This window comes from Lepisosteus oculatus, chromosome 9 (genome assembly GCF_040954835.1).
Source record: "Lepisosteus oculatus isolate fLepOcu1 chromosome 9, fLepOcu1.hap2, whole genome shotgun sequence".
NCBI classification, from domain to species: Eukaryota; Metazoa; Chordata; class Actinopteri; order Semionotiformes; family Lepisosteidae; genus Lepisosteus; species Lepisosteus oculatus.
In genome coordinates, this window is record NC_090704.1 from 42,551,892 (window position 1) to 42,569,176 (window position 17,285).

General features: G+C 43.0%; 1 protein-coding gene across 4 annotated transcripts in view; it reads left to right on the forward strand.

Moving 5' to 3' along the window:
- baiap2b (BAR/IMD domain containing adaptor protein 2b) overlaps positions 1-17,285 on the forward strand; it is a 70,315-nt gene continuing 53,030 nt past the window's right edge. For all 4 annotated transcript variants that reach the window (XM_069194568.1, XM_069194567.1, XM_015356162.2 and 1 more), the window contains exon 1: positions 1-288. In XM_069194568.1, the coding sequence (XP_069050669.1) occupies positions 217-288 (72 nt within the window). In that variant the 5' untranslated portion in view covers positions 1-216. The remainder of the gene's footprint in view (positions 289-17,285) is intronic.

Genomic DNA, 17,285 nt, shown 5'->3' on the forward strand with positions numbered 1-17,285 from the left:
TGACAGCGCTCTCTCGGTGGCTGTGTAATTGTGTGCGTGGGTTAGTGTGGGCGCAGAGAGCGAGTTCTCTATAAAAGCTGCGGTTTTGCCTACGGTGTTCTCTGTGCGCGCTGCTTTTCTCTCTGTCCTTTTTTAAAACATATTTTGTATCGGTCTATTTTTCTACTATATTTCTGTTTTCCGGATAGCTCCTCTTGAAGAAGAAAAGGCTTGTCTATGGTTCTGACCGGAGCTTCCAAAATGTCTCGTACCGAAGAGGTGCACCGCATAACTGAGAATGTCTACAAGGTAGGTGCCCTCTGCTTTTATAGGCTACAGGTATCTGTTTTAGAAGAATTGCTCTTGCTAGCTTTAAAAATGCCCTGAGCCTGTTGAGCTCCTGTCTCAATTTGCATGTAAGGTAATTTGAATTCATGACTGTACAGTACATTCATATTTTTCCGGTGATAATGTCTTATTTTAAATTAACATTAACCTATTATGGTGATTATATTTTTGAGACGAAATATAAAATGTGTATGTAGGTATAAAAGGCTTAATCCGCTATTAATTATAGATGTTTATTTAAAAAAATAACATGCCTATCGGTATTCAGCACTCTTCCTTCATCTGCAACAGGTAACCTATTATTTTTTGTTATAGAAGAGAATAGATAGGTACGAACATGTCATTTAATCAACAATCAAGGTTACTCCAGCTATTGACTGTAGACAAACCATCGAGAAAGTGGGGGGGAAACGCTTGTTTTTATATAGTTTTCTTGCTAAAAATCGGCATGAAGAGCTTTCTGTTTGCCCAGCTGAACTAACTCCCTCCTCGATTTGCTAAATTCAGCCGTAGTCCGCCGCAGCACAGTTGAATTGCTGAATCAGTCGGTCGTTCCGGTTACGCGACAGCTTCGTTCTAGCCAGTTCTTCAAGATGGAAAATGGGCCAGATCCTGTACTTTCTTCGCCTCGATTCACAGGTGCGAGATCTCTTGGTACCGAAAACCAGGGTACCATTGAGATTTCAGTGGTGATGTGGTATGCTGTACAGGGTGTCTTCTGCTCACGAATAATGGTACTAACCTTGCAGATGACGTTATTTACTCTGTGACAGAGGTGAATTCCTCTTCTCAAAGGTTTGATCACGTCGTCCTATAAAATTTGCCAGGAGCAGAAACGGCTTTGGGCGTTCTCGTCTTAAAAACCAGTCTAGCAATCGGGGTGCTACTTGATATTCTCCCATGAGAACGAACCCAGGCAGTAAACTTTTCTTCTGTTTCTTAATAGATGTATGCTTAGTTAAGTTTTATAAACGAAAGACTGCACCTGGAGACTTAACCTTTTCACAGAAACGTGTTTATTCTGTATAAAAAGACAAAACTGACGAACAGTGACACTTAACTCCAAAACTCGGAAGTTCGCTTTTCTTTTCTTAAAAATCGTCTACGCTAGTCTTACAATTTACAACACTTTATCTATTTCCATAATGTCTTCATCGGCGTTAGCCAGACCAAGCTGCCCGTGGGGCCGGGAGTGATAATTGGGGTTAGAGAACGGGGGCATTATGACACGCTGAGAGGAGCCGAGGGAGAAGTACAGTAGGTGGATGGAGCAACTTGAATCTATAGACTTTTTTTCATCTGCTGACAGACGGGAGTGATAAGTCCTTCATAATACTATTGGGTTTTTTTTTTTTTACAGTGAGACATTGGTGGTGCAGGGCTTAACGCAAGATGTTCTCTCTCATGCGGGTGTACAGTATGTTCATTAGCTTCTGTTGGTATTTAATTCCGTTTTCACTTGAACAGAGAAGCAGCTCAACAGCTTGCGTGCCACAAATAGAAGTTTTTTTTTTCAGACATGATATTGGAATAATTAAGGTTCTAATGGAACACGACGAAACGAGGGGTTAAAAAGTTTCTCAGTGTGGTACTGAGACCACTTAATGGATAAAGCCCTCAGATTACTATTTTTGGGTGAGGGGGGTGTTACTAATATAATGTGAAGTCTGGTGGGAGATTACGTAAACCACCTGTTACTTCCCAGCATCAGGTTTAGTTATGGGCTGTGAGAGAGCTGGGATAATGTCTGTCTGGGAAGAGAACAGCCAGAGTGTGTGCCAGTACCAGTGTGAAAGGATAGCCCTCTCTCTCCCTCTCCAAGCAGAGGGCTGATCTTGGCCGTCTAAACTAAGCTTAGCGAGATGGAAATACAGAAGGTTAGTTTCCGCCCAACATTTCCATAACAAAGCACTCCTTCACAAGCAAAGCAGGAATCTCTCATAGTCTGCTGAGCACACTGTATAACAAGCAGGCTATCTTATCAGCCTTGCACAGACGAGCCTTTTTCAGCAGCCCCCCCAAATAAAAGAGAAACCCCCTTTGGAAAGGGGTGAGTGCCTGTTTGCCTGCAAGGGGGGTGACTTGCGAGCCGTGTGTTATCCTTAATGAAAGGTTACTCCCTACCTTTCCCTTTCCCACGCTCGCAGCTCGCAGTCATGGGATTACTTTACAGGACAAACAGGCTTGCCAGGCAACTCCTGCCAACAGAGCAAGGGCGACCCAGTTCTGGCACACGAGCCGGCAGCAGGGTGGTGAAGTCGGTACGGTGCGAGGCTGGTGTGTGGGTAGAGCAGAAAGGTCAGGAGAAAGCCAAGTGGTTTTGCGGTTGATATTTGGAGAAGAGGTTAAGACAATAATTCACCCGGTTTGACCCCCTCCCCGAACCTTGGAGGAAAACGCTGTGGGTTGTGGAGATTTCGGTAGATGGGTGATGTGTCAAAGGACGCAGTAGGGTTGGAGAAGAGGACTGAGGAACCAGTAGGAGCGAGATTTGGTGTTACCTTAACAGAGTCCCCTATATCAGCGGTTCTCCACACTGGTCCCAGAGGACTGCTGTGTATTCTGGTTTATTGTTCCAAATGAGTTCTTAGTCTGAGGCTAATTAATCCCTTTAAGTGACGTTCCTGTACAATCAGACCTTTTCCATCTGTTTCTGCACTCAATCTTTGATTTCAGATGTACTCTGTAGGTGTGTTGCTAGGATGAAATTCAGCAAAGGGAGCTCCTTCCATTCACTTCTCAGCGAGAGTTCACTACTCGTTAAGTGTTTTGTGTCTGAACCCTTCAGTACATCTGACTGTGTTTGCTCTCAATGGGGGACCAATTAAGAATGTCATCCCCCACCTGTGTCTAGACATCGTATCAAGCCCTTCTTCCGCAAAATGCCACTTTGTGTTCAGGTCACGTGCAATCATGTACATTCTGCACCTCTGGACGAAGTCCTTGTTAACTGGAAAACAGATCTTAATCTTCTTCAGATCAATTAGCTTAACTGATTTAAGAGCCCCTTGCAAGGGTTCTCCAGGACCAGGATTCAGAGGCAAGGCCTGAGAGGCTCTTGAGGCTGTCTGAATAGTTCTCTGCCCGCTATCTGAGCCCGCATGTCTGCAGTTCTGCGCCTGTCGCAGACAGCAGGACCACGGGCTGGACCGCACCAGAGCTCCAGGGGAAGCCTTGCATCAAACTGTCTGATAGCCAGTGAATAAATCCGCACAGACGTGTTGTTGGTTCACCTACCCCCCAAATAAATTTGCAAAACCCCTGTGGAATCCGTTAGACAGAAATTGAGTGAGTTTTCATTCAGAATTCATTCTAAAAAAATCAGAAATCCCCTAAAATGTAAATAACTCTCTTGTTCAGCTGTCTTCATGTGTCCCAGTAACTTTTCCTGTCGGAACAGGAGGGCATCCCAGGATGAGCTTGGCAGAAAGCCACCTTAGACGCAGTAACCCAGGAGTGAAAATAACAGTCAATTCCATTCCTTTGACATTGCATCTTCATAAGATCAGTAAACTGAGCCCAGCTGTAATATGAAATATTCAGTTTTCTTTAGGTGCTTGGTCATGTATGACAGGTAAGTATCAAACAGCCCTGCCTTCTCACTTTTTGCCCAATGCACTGTTCAGGAGGCTAAACTGATCTGTCTTCTGGAATCTGGAGCTCTGTGCTGTCATGGCTGCAGCCTTTCTCCTTATTTTTCACCTGGTGCTTGCTTGACCAGGTCAAGCAGCCCCTACTGAGACTGCTTTAAAAATGTAACTCTAAACTGCACCCAGGAGGTACAATGCAGGATCAATGCAGATTGTGCAGTACAGCTCAACACGTAGAGCTGCGTGCGGCCCAGTATTTTTCATTTGACTATGGTGGGTTGTAATGAGCCGATATGAGTTGATCTCATGAGTTGGCTTGGATGCTTCTCTTCAAGTATATTGATTAGGTCAGCTGTGTGAAAGGTGAATGTCATGGGGCCAGAAGAGATCATCGTTCCTCCCCTCTGTTTGACCCCTGTTTTTTTTTTTTCCGTGCTGGGGAGACAAGGGTTAATCCTCCAAAGGTTGTTAATGTCCCTTTTTAGGGCTAGCACTCTAAGTGAGAAGTAAGCTCTCGTGCAGAGATGCCGTCTGTTTCCTCCAGAGGGACAAAGGGTGGGCAGACAGACAGGGAGCAACCTACCACTGACGGGAACAGACTCTCTACTGCTGAGTAATTTGCCACTCTCACTAAAGCTGAAAGCTGAAGGCGACTGTGGCGACGCTGTGTGGGACTGACTCACGGAGTGTGTGGGCTGTATTTCATAGCGCAGCCGGAATTGTACCGCAGTGAGCTGAGGTGCTTTAGATATTGCCTACGTGTTGTAGGTGGTGTGCTTTCAAAGGCCTGTGGGTGCTCTGGGGTTCAGTGTCTCACTGAAATTGCCTCTTCCCCCAGTCTTGTTATGATTTTCAATTTGCCAGGGTACTGCACAATTGAAGTTGCTGACTTTTGTGTGTGTGTGGGGGGAGAGATGAAAAGTGGCCTGAACAAATTTTAAAATCCTAGACTCTATAATATTTCAACATTTTCTCTATCAAATGTTAATGTGAGTGCTGCTCTTGGTCCCAGCAAAGTGAGTGAATTTGAGTATGTGAACATTTGTTCGGTTGGTACCATAATACCGTAGCTATAGAATAGATTTGTCAAATCAATACAACATAGACCCACCCACTGAAATTGTTGCCTACCTGGGGCTACACTGGGTGGTGGTGGTGAGTCAGGGGACACACAAAGACAACAGAAGGAGATAGCTGTACCTTGTCATGGAAGCTGCCTTTGTACCTTCAGGGTGTATCCTTCTAGTTAAGTTAAAACCAATACCAGTGCATGTTTGCGGCGTTTCACATGTCCTCGCCGTAGCTGTACGAGTTCCAGAGGAATGTACAATGACAGGGTGAGGCTGTTTTTTTTTTAGTTTGTTTTGTTGTAACCTGATTGTACTAACTGGTGACAAGAGGGCGGGGTGTGCGTCCAGGCCAGGCTTTCCTGTGAATAATCCGCATGAGAAAAGCTGGAGTGTGCTGCCTAAACTATTCGTTTGCTTTCAACTCAAGCGCCAGACCTTACAGCTCAGGAGCTTAGCACTTGGATGGAATGTAGAATAGATTGTCAGGACAGGGGCATACGTAAGAGCTTTGGGTCATAGTTCTCTGGGAAATGAATTTTGGCTACCACCAGAACATTCTTGCTGTTTCTTTAGTTGTTTATTAGTATTTTTAAGGGAGAGAAAACAGATGGTTTCTTAGCAACGCACCAACAGCTATCCTTACTATGCCCTATGAGTCATATGGAGGAGTTGTAAGGAGACGGGTTGGATAACTCTTTGAGAGAGAGTATTTTATTCTTTTATTTGGCGATGTGGTGGTGGGGACTTGTGTGCATTATTGACATTAGGGATTCTTGGGGACCAATCTATGCTGTCTTGGTTACACCCGCTGAGAGCCTGTAATAATGTCAATCAAGTGAACCTTGAGGTTAAAAGCTCCTTAAAGCTCCATCAGATCACATGTTCTTGCCATATTGTTGTTCATTTATCAACTGTTAAAATACATTGTGCTTTTCGAATTACAGTTCCAAACGGTGTGCAGAAACTATTAATTGAATAAAGCTCTGAGCTTCTAAGTCAAGCCCCGAATGGATTGCGCTTGTTAAATAGTGAAACATTTGTCCAGTGTCATGAATGCTGTTATTACAATAGAACCTACCTGGAGTTGCTTTAAGGAGACAAGGGAACGATTGTGCTTTTGATTCTTGTTCTCTGGTTTTCCCACTGTGCAGTGCCTGCTGCCCACTAGTTTGTTATACATATGGGGGAGGGCAGCTAGGAACAGCTTTTCTATTTTTTTTTTCACACTGTATCTCGTGTTTCAAATAAACCAACATTGCTCTCACTGCAAAATGGGGGAATACTTGCTTTCAAAATGCTTGGTACTGTTGTACTCATAAAATAAGGACACTTAAAACATCTAGATTCCTAATCTCCCTAATTTAATCTAAGAATTCTTTTAAGATTTGTTACATGTGTACCCGAAATAACCAGAAAAATTTAATTTTCTGTGAACACGCAGGCAATCTGGAACTGGGCTTGTCCTTTGCTGACTGATCCAGATCCTGGCAAGCCCTTGAAAACAAAAATACTGCTTGTTGTCCTAAAAATGAAACCTATCCAAATGCAAAAGAAAGTGACAATTAATAAATGATCCGCAGTTTCATAATGGCTGTGGCAGGGGTGTTGTCTCATTGAAGTGGAAATACATTGCAGGGAAAATGTAGCTCTGCAGAGATTCGCAGATCTGACCCAAAGCCTTTAAAAAGTCAGGGTAAACACTAAAGTTATGGAACATATATGAACTACAAGTGAAGGTTTTCTGCATTAAAGGACTGATGCTGTGCAGTATTCATCCAGTAGTGAGAGGGTGCAATGTAAAGAGTGGGATGGGAGTTGGGTCTCCCAATCTGTGCTTTCAGATTAACATTATTTTCACAGAAGCTGGATGCAAGCTGCAGTGGTTGGATTTGTTATATTTATTGCTTTTAATATTTGGCAAAACAGACCTGCTGATACTGGAAAGAAATATCAATTTACCGATTTGCGGGTGTGTGAGTCCCTAAAAATGGTGACTCGGTGAGGGAGAGGTCTGAAAGTAAATGTAATGGGAGGGAAGGAAAGTAGTTTCTTTCAGTGGGAGGGTGGAAGGCAGCTCTGTCGGAGAGAGGCTGATAGCCACTGAAAATGGCCTCTAATTATTGCGTGGGGCTCCGGGCCTGTAATTACTCTGGAGAATGAGGGAGGAAGAGGTGAAGGAGGCTGTGGCTGTCATTGGGCTGAGAGCTTCCAACTGCTTCATGTATGACACTGATAATTGCAAATCTGTTCCCCTTGCCTGCAGGTAATTACACCTCAGGCCCCCAGAAACATGCTGTTTGTGCGAATACCTCTGTATAAGCGTAACTACAGTTAAGGTCACCGAATCCCACGTTAGCACAAGGTAGTCACTGGAACCATTTGTGGTGTAGGGAAGGGGTAGACTGTGCAATCCTCTATTTTGTCGGATATCTATTCAAAACAAATGGAGGAGCTCAAAATTCTCTATGCAGAAACAGCATTTCAGAACCAGCTGTGACATTTTAGCTTGTATTTAGATGATGATCTTTTAAAATTTTCCCACTGTAAGCTAATTGATAATGAGAACAGGAAAAGCCTGTTCACTTTAACAAAAAGGGGAAATGTGCTTTTAAGATTTCATCTCTTTCTTCAGGCTTTGGCCTGAATTAAACAATATCTTAGTGGGAGGGGGGCTACTGTGAAGGAGATGAGAAAACTATGAACATGCTGAGCTGTGGAAAAACACCAGCCAGGCACTGGGAATCCCTCTTTGCTCTCTTGTAGGTAAAGGGATGGAAATGAGGTTCAGAATGAGGCTGCCTTGTGAAATTGGTTCTGTGGTCACACAGCTAGCATACTCAAATAGGAGCTCATTTGAATAACAAAAGGATGGCAGTTATAAAATCCTATTCTTTTTCTAATTCCCAGCAAATGCATAGCATTTTGCAAAATGACTTATGAGCCAGCTGTTTGAAAGCTAATAATAACCATTGATGGATAGTGTTCCCCCTGGAGGGAAGTCATAAAGGAAAACTTCAAGGATGAGGTGGTTATTACAATGTCTTGATTTCACATGCTTTTTTCCTGGCTAATGACAATACCTGTAGCACATCCTTGATGTAAGGGTGATCAAAATCACCAGGTCTGTGGTTTGGTGCAGTGGTACCTGTTCTTGTGTGTGTTGTGCTATGCTATTCATTGGTTAAATAATATTGTAAAGAGAGGGCAAATGCACAGATGCTGTGTCAGAAACTCTGTGACAAATATTTGGAGAAGAAAAATGGGTTTCCACATGGTAGGGGTGACCTTGGGTGCTGGCGGTGTAATATTTCATGCGATGCCCATTAAACAAGCCTCCTGGGCAGCAGGATGAGTAAATCCTAGTACTGCAGAGACTACACTGTTGCTATGGAGACTGCTGAGGTGACAAGGTGTAAAAAAACTTTTTTTGTGGGGGGGTGTTCTGTGCCGTGTTTGTGACGTTTTAATAAGCTGCGATAGGGTAAACTCATTGATTGCAGGCCACAGTAAAATTAATTTGTGGAATGGGGAGAGGTAGGAAGCTATATTTCCGAAGACCGATACTGGGGAAGGCAAACTGTTCCCTCGTTCACTTCATATTCTGACACCTGTTGTCTCTCCTGTAGCTAAAGAGACAGTTCTTTAGACAATGCATATAAAAGCTTCACCTCTGAGCCCCCATTCCCAAATAAGAAGCCATACAGTATGAGAGCATGTCTCTGGACAACAAAAGAACTGCTGAGCCCTGAGTTCATGCAGGGTGCTAAGGTGTGCCCTCAGACTCTTGTTTCTCCAGGTTTCAAGCCATTGGGCGCAGCTGGAGAGCACATCATGCTTGTTGTCAGTCTGGAAGTGGAGAAGAGCAGAGAATTGTCCTTTGCATTTTGAACGAAATGCAGAAGTGCAAATCCGACACGGAAAGTTAACTTTGACCACTTTCTTGTCTAGTTAATTGTCCAGAGATCAGTACATGCAGAGAAGTTTTTATACCCTCTCTTCTCTACAGTGGGGATTGGGGGGGAAAAACACTGCAGTAAGTGAAATGTATTGAAGACTGAGAAGGAGGGGGGGGGGACTGGTATGCAGCTAGTTCTTGCAATGGGAGTCAAGTTTGAAAAGAATGAAGACTAATTGTTTGTGGACATATTTTCACTGGTCTGAAGATCTGGATAAATCACGTCTGACATTTGTTAGTGAGATGAAGAGGTGTTGCTTGACTCAGCCAGCCTGCAGTAGGGAGGAAGTGACCTTTAGCCACGCAGTGTCTCCAGCTGTCTGTACCCTTGGCTTGTGGCTCCCTGAGTGTCTCTCTCAGGCCTGAGTCTGCCAGGCCACAGCATGCCTGTCCAATTGGCAGAGGGCATGGCCTCCAGAAATCATGGAGCAACTGCCTTGTTTAGATTTAATTTACACCACAGCAGTCTGCATTTCCTATCTTTTCTGTTCTCCATTTTTTTTTTAAATTGTGTTAAAGCCAGTGGTGCTTTTCCGTCAAAATAAATCGCTTCGTTCCTTTGTTAAACTCGCTGAGTTGCGATAGGTCATTCATGCATTGTGGCCTTCGCAAAATGTGTTCTTTAATGCTGTGGCGTACATCTTGTCTGAAAAGTCGATTATTTTTTTTTTCAGTGCAAGAACTAGGCCCTTGCCTTTATGAAGAAGGTCAATGTCCCTCCTTGTTCTCTCTGCTGCCTGTTAAGTTATTTATTCTATTCTGCTTTGGACTCCTATCTTTTTGCTCCCTTTTATATCTTCCACTGCTATGCCACAGTTTCTCTTGGCTACAGAGACTATGCCCCACTGTCTTTCTTAGTTTGTATCTCGACTCTAATTACTGTACCAGCCTAGTGTCGGTCTTTGCGGCTCAGTCTCTCACCCTGACATGATGAGCTGCTATTACAGATAGTTTGCTATTCCTGACAGTTGAATATAACCACTGCAGTTCCCAGGCTGACTTTTTATATATTTAGCCTAAGGGCCGCGTTAGCAAAGTGGTCCCATAATGCAGTTCTCGCCTATTAGAGTTGGTGATCATGTTGAGAAGCCGGGGATTTTTTTTTTTTTTTTTAGCATATTGTCAGTTTGGTACAGAGTGAAAGGCCTTCAAACTCTGCAGGTGATAGAATGAGGAAGCTTGGCTGGAAGTTGTTGATAATAAACGTCAGTCAGTGTACTGGGTAAACCAAATGAACAAGGGTGGGTCTCCTGCTTGTATTAACCTGTATAGACTGAGGCTTTGTCAGCAGCTGGCTACACACTCATTATGTGCCTTTCAGGCCGGCTCTGCTCAGAGGGGAAACAAAAGGAAACATGAAATTGAGTAGTGAGTTAAGGAAGAGGATATATCCTCTCGTATACAATTATCCATCCAATGGTGGCAAAACTGTATAAAGAAGCATTTTCCTTTTTCTTTCAGAAACTGATATGTGACAAATGCCGGATGATAGCTGTTGCGTTATTCATTTCTCGAAGCAAATAATGAGAAGCTTCTTTGATATTTTAAATTCAAATTATTCTGTAGGTAGCATTGTTATCTAATACCTACCAATGATTTATGACTTGTTCTTTGTGAGAACTACAAGGAACATGTTTTACGAAGGATAGGCACCCCCACATACACAAACACACACCCACACCTATTATTTTGTTCAAATATCATTTCTTCATTTGCGGTGTGTGAAAATATTCAGTCCTCTGCTAAAATGGCTTCTTTGAAATTCAGTTTACCCTAGAAACCAAGGTGATGCTGCTGATAAGGAATGGAAAAGTAGCTTTCCCCTTAAGCTTTCTCCTGACCAGCATTTCTACCATAAAGACCATAAAGGGGCTGCACAGCTTATACAAGGGCAGGATTCTTAGAATTCCAGAGTGCCATGAGCAAGATTTATGGTTCACTTTATGTGATTGTGATGCCTCTTCATTTGGTTGATCGCTCTGGTTCTGTACATTTTCGGGCTTCTTTTCATTACGAACAGCAAAAAAGTTCCTAAAGCTTTATTTCACAACTAGGATCGGTGGTTGCTTGTTTTGAGGTTTTACTAGTGCAGTGCATTCTTCTTTGCAATAGAGTTTGATGCATATGCAATTAGCATGATGTTACCCTGGGGACTGTGCATACCGTACATAACATATAGAACTGAGAAAAGTAGGTCATTGCTGTCTGATTCCACAGTGTGAAGTTATTTTTTTCATGCTAGTAGGATGTTCTTCAATATAGTCTTGGTTATATGCCTTAGGATCTCATTTGCTTGCAGTTTGCTAGTCCTGCCCCACTGTCAATCATGTAGGATGGCACCACTTCTCATGTCTCAAATGCCCAAATTTGTGCCAAAACACTGTAGCAGCACTACTGGGCTGTGAAATACCACTGTGGTTCTTTACATGATAGCCTAACCTTCCATCACATCTAAATCAGCTTCTGTTTTCTATCTGAAAACAGACAACAAGCCTCCCGGCACTGATGTTCCTTTCTTGATTACGTCAATTATGATATTCCAGTGTTTTGAGTAAGGGATCACACTGATATGCATTTAAAGCAGTGTGTGCAGCCCCAATCAACAGAACAGGCAAGTGCCTTTTCATACACAGTAGCTCAGCTTGTTACCCCATCAAAATGAGTGCTAAAAGATTTTGGAAAGTAACAGTGCTGTGAAGTAAGTGCTCTTCTGAGCAAGTGAATATGGTATCAGCTGTTGCAAATAACGCACAGCAAAAGCTACTCAAAATTGTTCTCGATCATCCTGACTGCACAACAGTGGCTTCCAGTAAAATGGCAGTGTGGAAGAATTTAGGTGACGTTTTGAAGAAAACAAATTAATGTACCTGCTCTGTTGGAACAAGCATGAAATCTACATTCCACTTCACATTTGTCACAGAGGAATAAGATCAAAGAGCGGATGTACTTATTTAAGAAGGAGGTGGGGTTGCTTGGTTCGATTTAGTTCCTTTCCTACTGTCTGCCCCTCTCTCCACAGTTTCACACTGTTAAGTTCCTGGAATCTTGAGCTAATTGAACATGCCTGCCTAATGTGGCTTGTTAATTTAGAAAAGCGATCTGCTTTTCACTACGCTTGCAGTCCAGGCAGAGTTTGTTTAGGGGTGGGTGGGAGGTGGTTATCTTGTCTAGCTCTTAAACTGGATATGTGCCAGAGTTTCAGAGCTTGAGTTATGCCGCAAGATGGAATCTCCTTGAGACTATTAATGGAAAAACAAACCAGGTCTATAGTGGACTCGGAGATTGATTTTTGTTTGTTTTTTTCTCTTTCCTGCAAGAGTATATATTTCAGCTGTTCAGTATTTAATTGGCACATTAGGTAGCTCTGTCACATCTTGGCTCCAGTGTCCTGGGTTCAAATCTGGTTCAATCTGTGTGGAATTTGTTCAGATTTCACCCAATTTTTCACCTCACCAGATTTTCACATCAATGATATGTCTGGACTGGTCTTGTCCAGGGTGTAGTCCTGCCAGTAGGGTGAGGCTGAGACTCCAAGGGTAAGGTGGTTTCTGAAAATGGAGAATGAGAATATTCTATTGTCTCTTCTTCCTCTCTAGAGATGACCTTGCAAATCATTTTTCCACTGTGATTTATACAGGCTCTTTATAAAATTGGGCTGCCAGTTCAAACTTTTTTGTTGTGAAGACCGTGGAGGAATGTGATTTAATCCTTATGCATTTCCACTGATATTCCTACAGTACATCTTATTGGTGTGGACACTGCTTGTCTGTGATTTGCATTAGCAAGACGCATGACTGCATAGAATTAGTGTTGACCGCTATTGGTACTCTTTGGGATTTTAAGGGTGATATTTCCCTGCTCCATGGCACTCATTTTGCACAGCTGAATAGTTTGCAGGCATTACTTCAGGTAATTCTCAAAATTAAATTCTTTTGGAATAGGATGTCAACAGTGTGTTGTAATTTATAGGGAAATGCTACTTGAGCACTGAATAAAGAGAACTGTTTGCAAGTTAGAACTTCATCAAAATAGATGGCTGGGTATGTGAAGGTTTTGGTGGCGGAGAGCAGGTGAATCTTGATCCTTTGTTATTCCCGTTGGCTTGTCCTGTTGAAGTTACTGTATACCGCCTAACACCTAGGTCATAAACATCATAACGCAAGGGTGTGTCCTGACTGCTTTTGCGTACAGAATGCAGTTTTTAACATAAAATGTTAATTTGAGCAAATAATTAACGGGTTTTGTTTTGTCAGTTGACAAACATGATTTCCAGAGGAATGGCAGGTGTCAAAGAATTGTTTTGGGGGTATTTTGTTTCCATTCTATTGTATTAAACTGGCAGGTACAGTAGCTGAATTAAAACCACCTTCTGTGATTAGTCAGTGAGCTGACACCAAGCCCTAATTAAAATCTCAGCAGTGGCGCGGCAGCCACAGAGTGGGAGAGGGCAGGAGAAAAGGTGGGAAAACTGCGTGGTGCGATGTGTAGGCACGTTTGGGCTCCTTGAGGAGAAGGCGGCATCTCGGAAACGTTTATCATTTCTGAAGCACTCTCATTCTGAAGAGATGCGATAGTGCCTTTGACGTGCAGGCGAAAAAAAAGTCGTATGCATTTTATTTGTCAATGCTTTATCTTCATTCTCAGGTGTAAAGCCTTATTTAGGTTCTTCCCTGATTCCCCTTTATGAATCTTTTGATCAAGCTAAACCTTTGTTTTCCTATGATTGCTCTACTGTTCCCACTGCTCCCTAGTCATACAAGAAGTGTCAATTAATAGGAGAATACTGAGTAATCCTCTGCACGGTATGCCATAAATACATAGTCAGATCAAGCGTTTTAACTTTCTGAACTTTGGAATATGTACAAGTATGGTCTATTTATATAAAATCAATCATAGTGCTTCATATCCCGAAATCCTTTACAGATATTGTAGGTGGGGACCCACTTCATCCACTATTGAGGAATGAGCAACTACCTGAGTGATATGCAATAGGGCCCATATTGTAAATCAGGTAAAGTGAGAAATTTCCAGTTCAATTGGTGATGACCGTGAAGCCAGACCGTATTCTACCGTGGATTCGCACAGCCAGCCCACCACTGGGGTTAACACCTCTAATAAACCACTCCAGAGGACCTTTGATGAACAAGCAGTTAATCAGGGCATTGTCAGCTCGTGGGCAGAACGGTTCTGCTGTTAAAAATTAAATACAACTGAAGTTCATGTGTTTGGCCAGGCTAATGGGTAGAACGAATAAAACATTTTAAAGCATGACCTGGCCATTTATTTAGGACTAAAAATGGAAGAGGAAAAGCTTTTTACAATTAATCTATCAAATGAATTTGTTTTGGAGTGTGTTGATGCTAGTTGCACTGGAAGTATTGACTGCATCTTCAGAAAGCTGCCTTGATTGAATATGGATTAAAATGAATCCTCTATGCTAATTGTACTCATTATAGCCTCTAACCTACATCACGAAAAAATTATCTGCGTTAACTCCTGTCTATCATACACAGCAGCTGCATGGTTATGATGGGCTTGACAATGCACATTAGCAGCTAGGAAGTGAAGCACTCGAGCACCCCTCTGAATGGCCACACAGCTACTGAGTGCTGGAGTGTGCCGGGTATTAAGAAATGACATCTTGCAAATTCATCCACAACACTTGAGAACCTACACTGTGCTTTCTCTCATTCCAGGTTTGTGGACATGTGGAGATAGATACAGAAATGCGTTGTTTAGGAGCGACCTGGAGCTCCCTCAGCTGGGAAGACTCGCCCAGCCATAAATATGCGCAGTTGATACCTTAGATGCTCCCAGGCTCAAAATACATTGCAAATCCTTGGCTGCCCTAAAGGGCATCAAGCACCCCCATCATATAAATCCTCACTCCAGCTCTAATCTGATTGGAGTGCCGGGACTGTGTTCACCTTTTGAGCGTTTTCTTTTGTTCTAGCCACTGAGGCCATTAGAGCTCATTATCAGATTGACTAGTCCTCCTCAACCAGCTTCTTAGTAAGCAGGGGTTTACATAAGAGCAGTGAGTGTGAACAGCCTTACACATTGGTGGTGGTGAGGGGGTAGATATGGATGTTCTGCCAGAGGGATCGCCCTTCGAGGGTGAGGCTGTCTCATTGAGGTGGTGGGATTTGTGCTACATGGAAGAAGTAATTTGTGGGTTAATCGGTGTTCTTCCCAGCACTGCCACAGACTGACTTTTTTTTTGCCATTTAAGCTCCTTCAGTTAAATGCTTGAGTGTGAAGCACACAGCCACATTTCTCAAGGAGTATGCACCAGATTGTGATTTGCAGTTCTTTCACTGCAAGGAAAAACAAATCTGGTCAGTACTGCAAACACAAACAGCTCACATTTTTTGTGGCTTTGAAATGAAGTGAATGATTTTCTCCAATGAGGCAAATGTGGCTCAATTTCTATTGGGCTCCCAACCATAATCTGATTGCATTCCCATTCCAGTCACCTGTTTTGGCAATCCTCGGGTTCCATTTACCTTCAGACTTCTCTGGTTTTGTTTTGGGAAATTAGCCAATGTTCTTGGTTGCAAGGTGCTGCTTTTCTGAAGCAGTTTAGGAGACTTGGAGTGTTAGTATTCATCCAATAGTTCACTGTGTGGGTTTCCTCACTGCGTACGTGTCTAAGTAAATGCATACAGTGCATGTGTGCGCCCTGAGATAGACCGCTGTCCCGCCAGTGTAGTATTACCACCTTGGGACCTATGCCTTCTGGCTAATCCTCCAGTTTAGTGACTCTCTGAGGATAAAAACAGTTCCTGAAAATGGAAGGATGAATTTTCATTTTATGTTATATGGCTGGTTGGAAAAAAGTTGCTCTACTTTGCTTTTTTGCAAAATATGTATTGATGTACAGTGACAGCATGGTGTCTTTGTGTGGTGCGTGTGTTGCCAAGGGTTTTCTCTGGGTGATCTGGCTTTTTCATAATCAGAAAGACATCCAAGTTAGGCATGTCTGAAATTGTCAGGGAAGGGTCAGTTTTGAAGTGGGCTCATACTTTCTCATTTGTTTGTATCAACTCCAGTAATGGCTATTTGACCTGCAGATAAATTGGATCAGATGGGCTTAATGTCCTCTCGTTTCAGACCTCTCCGATTATTTTTGGAAGACTGGGCTGTGTTTTTGTTCTTCAATATATAAAACAAGCTAGGTTTTGTGTCATATGCTTCACCAAGGCTTTTTTGTCTTTTACAACATTCATTTTCCATAACCACAACCAACTGCATTCCCTTTTTGCCTAGCTACTGTAGGTCTTTACCTCATGCAAACGTTTGATGAAGAGGAAGGTGACCTTGCAGTTGGCCAGTGCATGTGCAGGCCACACTAATGCTGCAGCACTCCACATAAATGAGCCTGTTTATGATGTGTAATTTTCCAGCTGAGAAACTCCCCTCCTCAGTAAATGAAAGCGGAGATGCAAGGGGGCATCAGATTAAACTGGAGCTCTCTGTGGACAAACCGTACAATTATGCTAGAATAAAGGTTAACACTGAATGTTGAGTGAGTGACTCATTTCGCTTCCCAGCCTGTGTGAGTAATACGTTATGTACTTGAGTTCTGTACTCACTGTACCAATTAATGCTCCAAAAAATTAAAATCCGGTGGCCTCTGTGGCATTCTTCATAGCTACCATAATTAAATAGCTTGTTTTGTTGAAGAGGCAGGGAGCGGGTACAACGCAAATCTTGGTCTGGAGTGGACAGGCGCAGTCTCTGTAGGCCTTCATAATTAAAAGCAACACAAAGTCAAGGTTTGGTGCTGGAAGCAGTGTTTGGACATGTCTTCTTTTGAATTTTTTCCCTGAAGGGACTGGAGGCTTCGTGTGGAATGTTTTAGTTCAGTTGCTTTTTTTTTTTGGCGTCTTCTGGCTGCTTTCCAGCTCAGTCCTAAGTAAGATCTAGTTTTATTCCCCTGGTGTTTGTGGTGCTGCTGGCCTGTTACCTGACAGGCTAGTGACTACCCAGCCCGCTTCCAGAATCTCTAGAACTCGTCCTGCACCTCTCAACACTTGCTGTAGGTTTAATAGCTGCATCTCTCTCACTACCTATACCTGCCTCCCCCCCTCTTCTTGCTGCCTGTATAGCAGGGAGTGCACAGCCACAGCAAGTTATTATTAGCTTCTTCCCCATCCTGCTCCTTGATCTACTATACCACAGTTCCTCCTGGTTCACATGCACTATTCATCTTTTTCATCCTGATTCCCTGTCCCCATTCTCTAGAAAACCAATTCAATTAAGCAGCTCTGCACACTAAGTTGAGCAGTGAGCATGCGAGGAGTGCTGCAACAGGAATTGTATAGATGTTTTTGGTGTTCG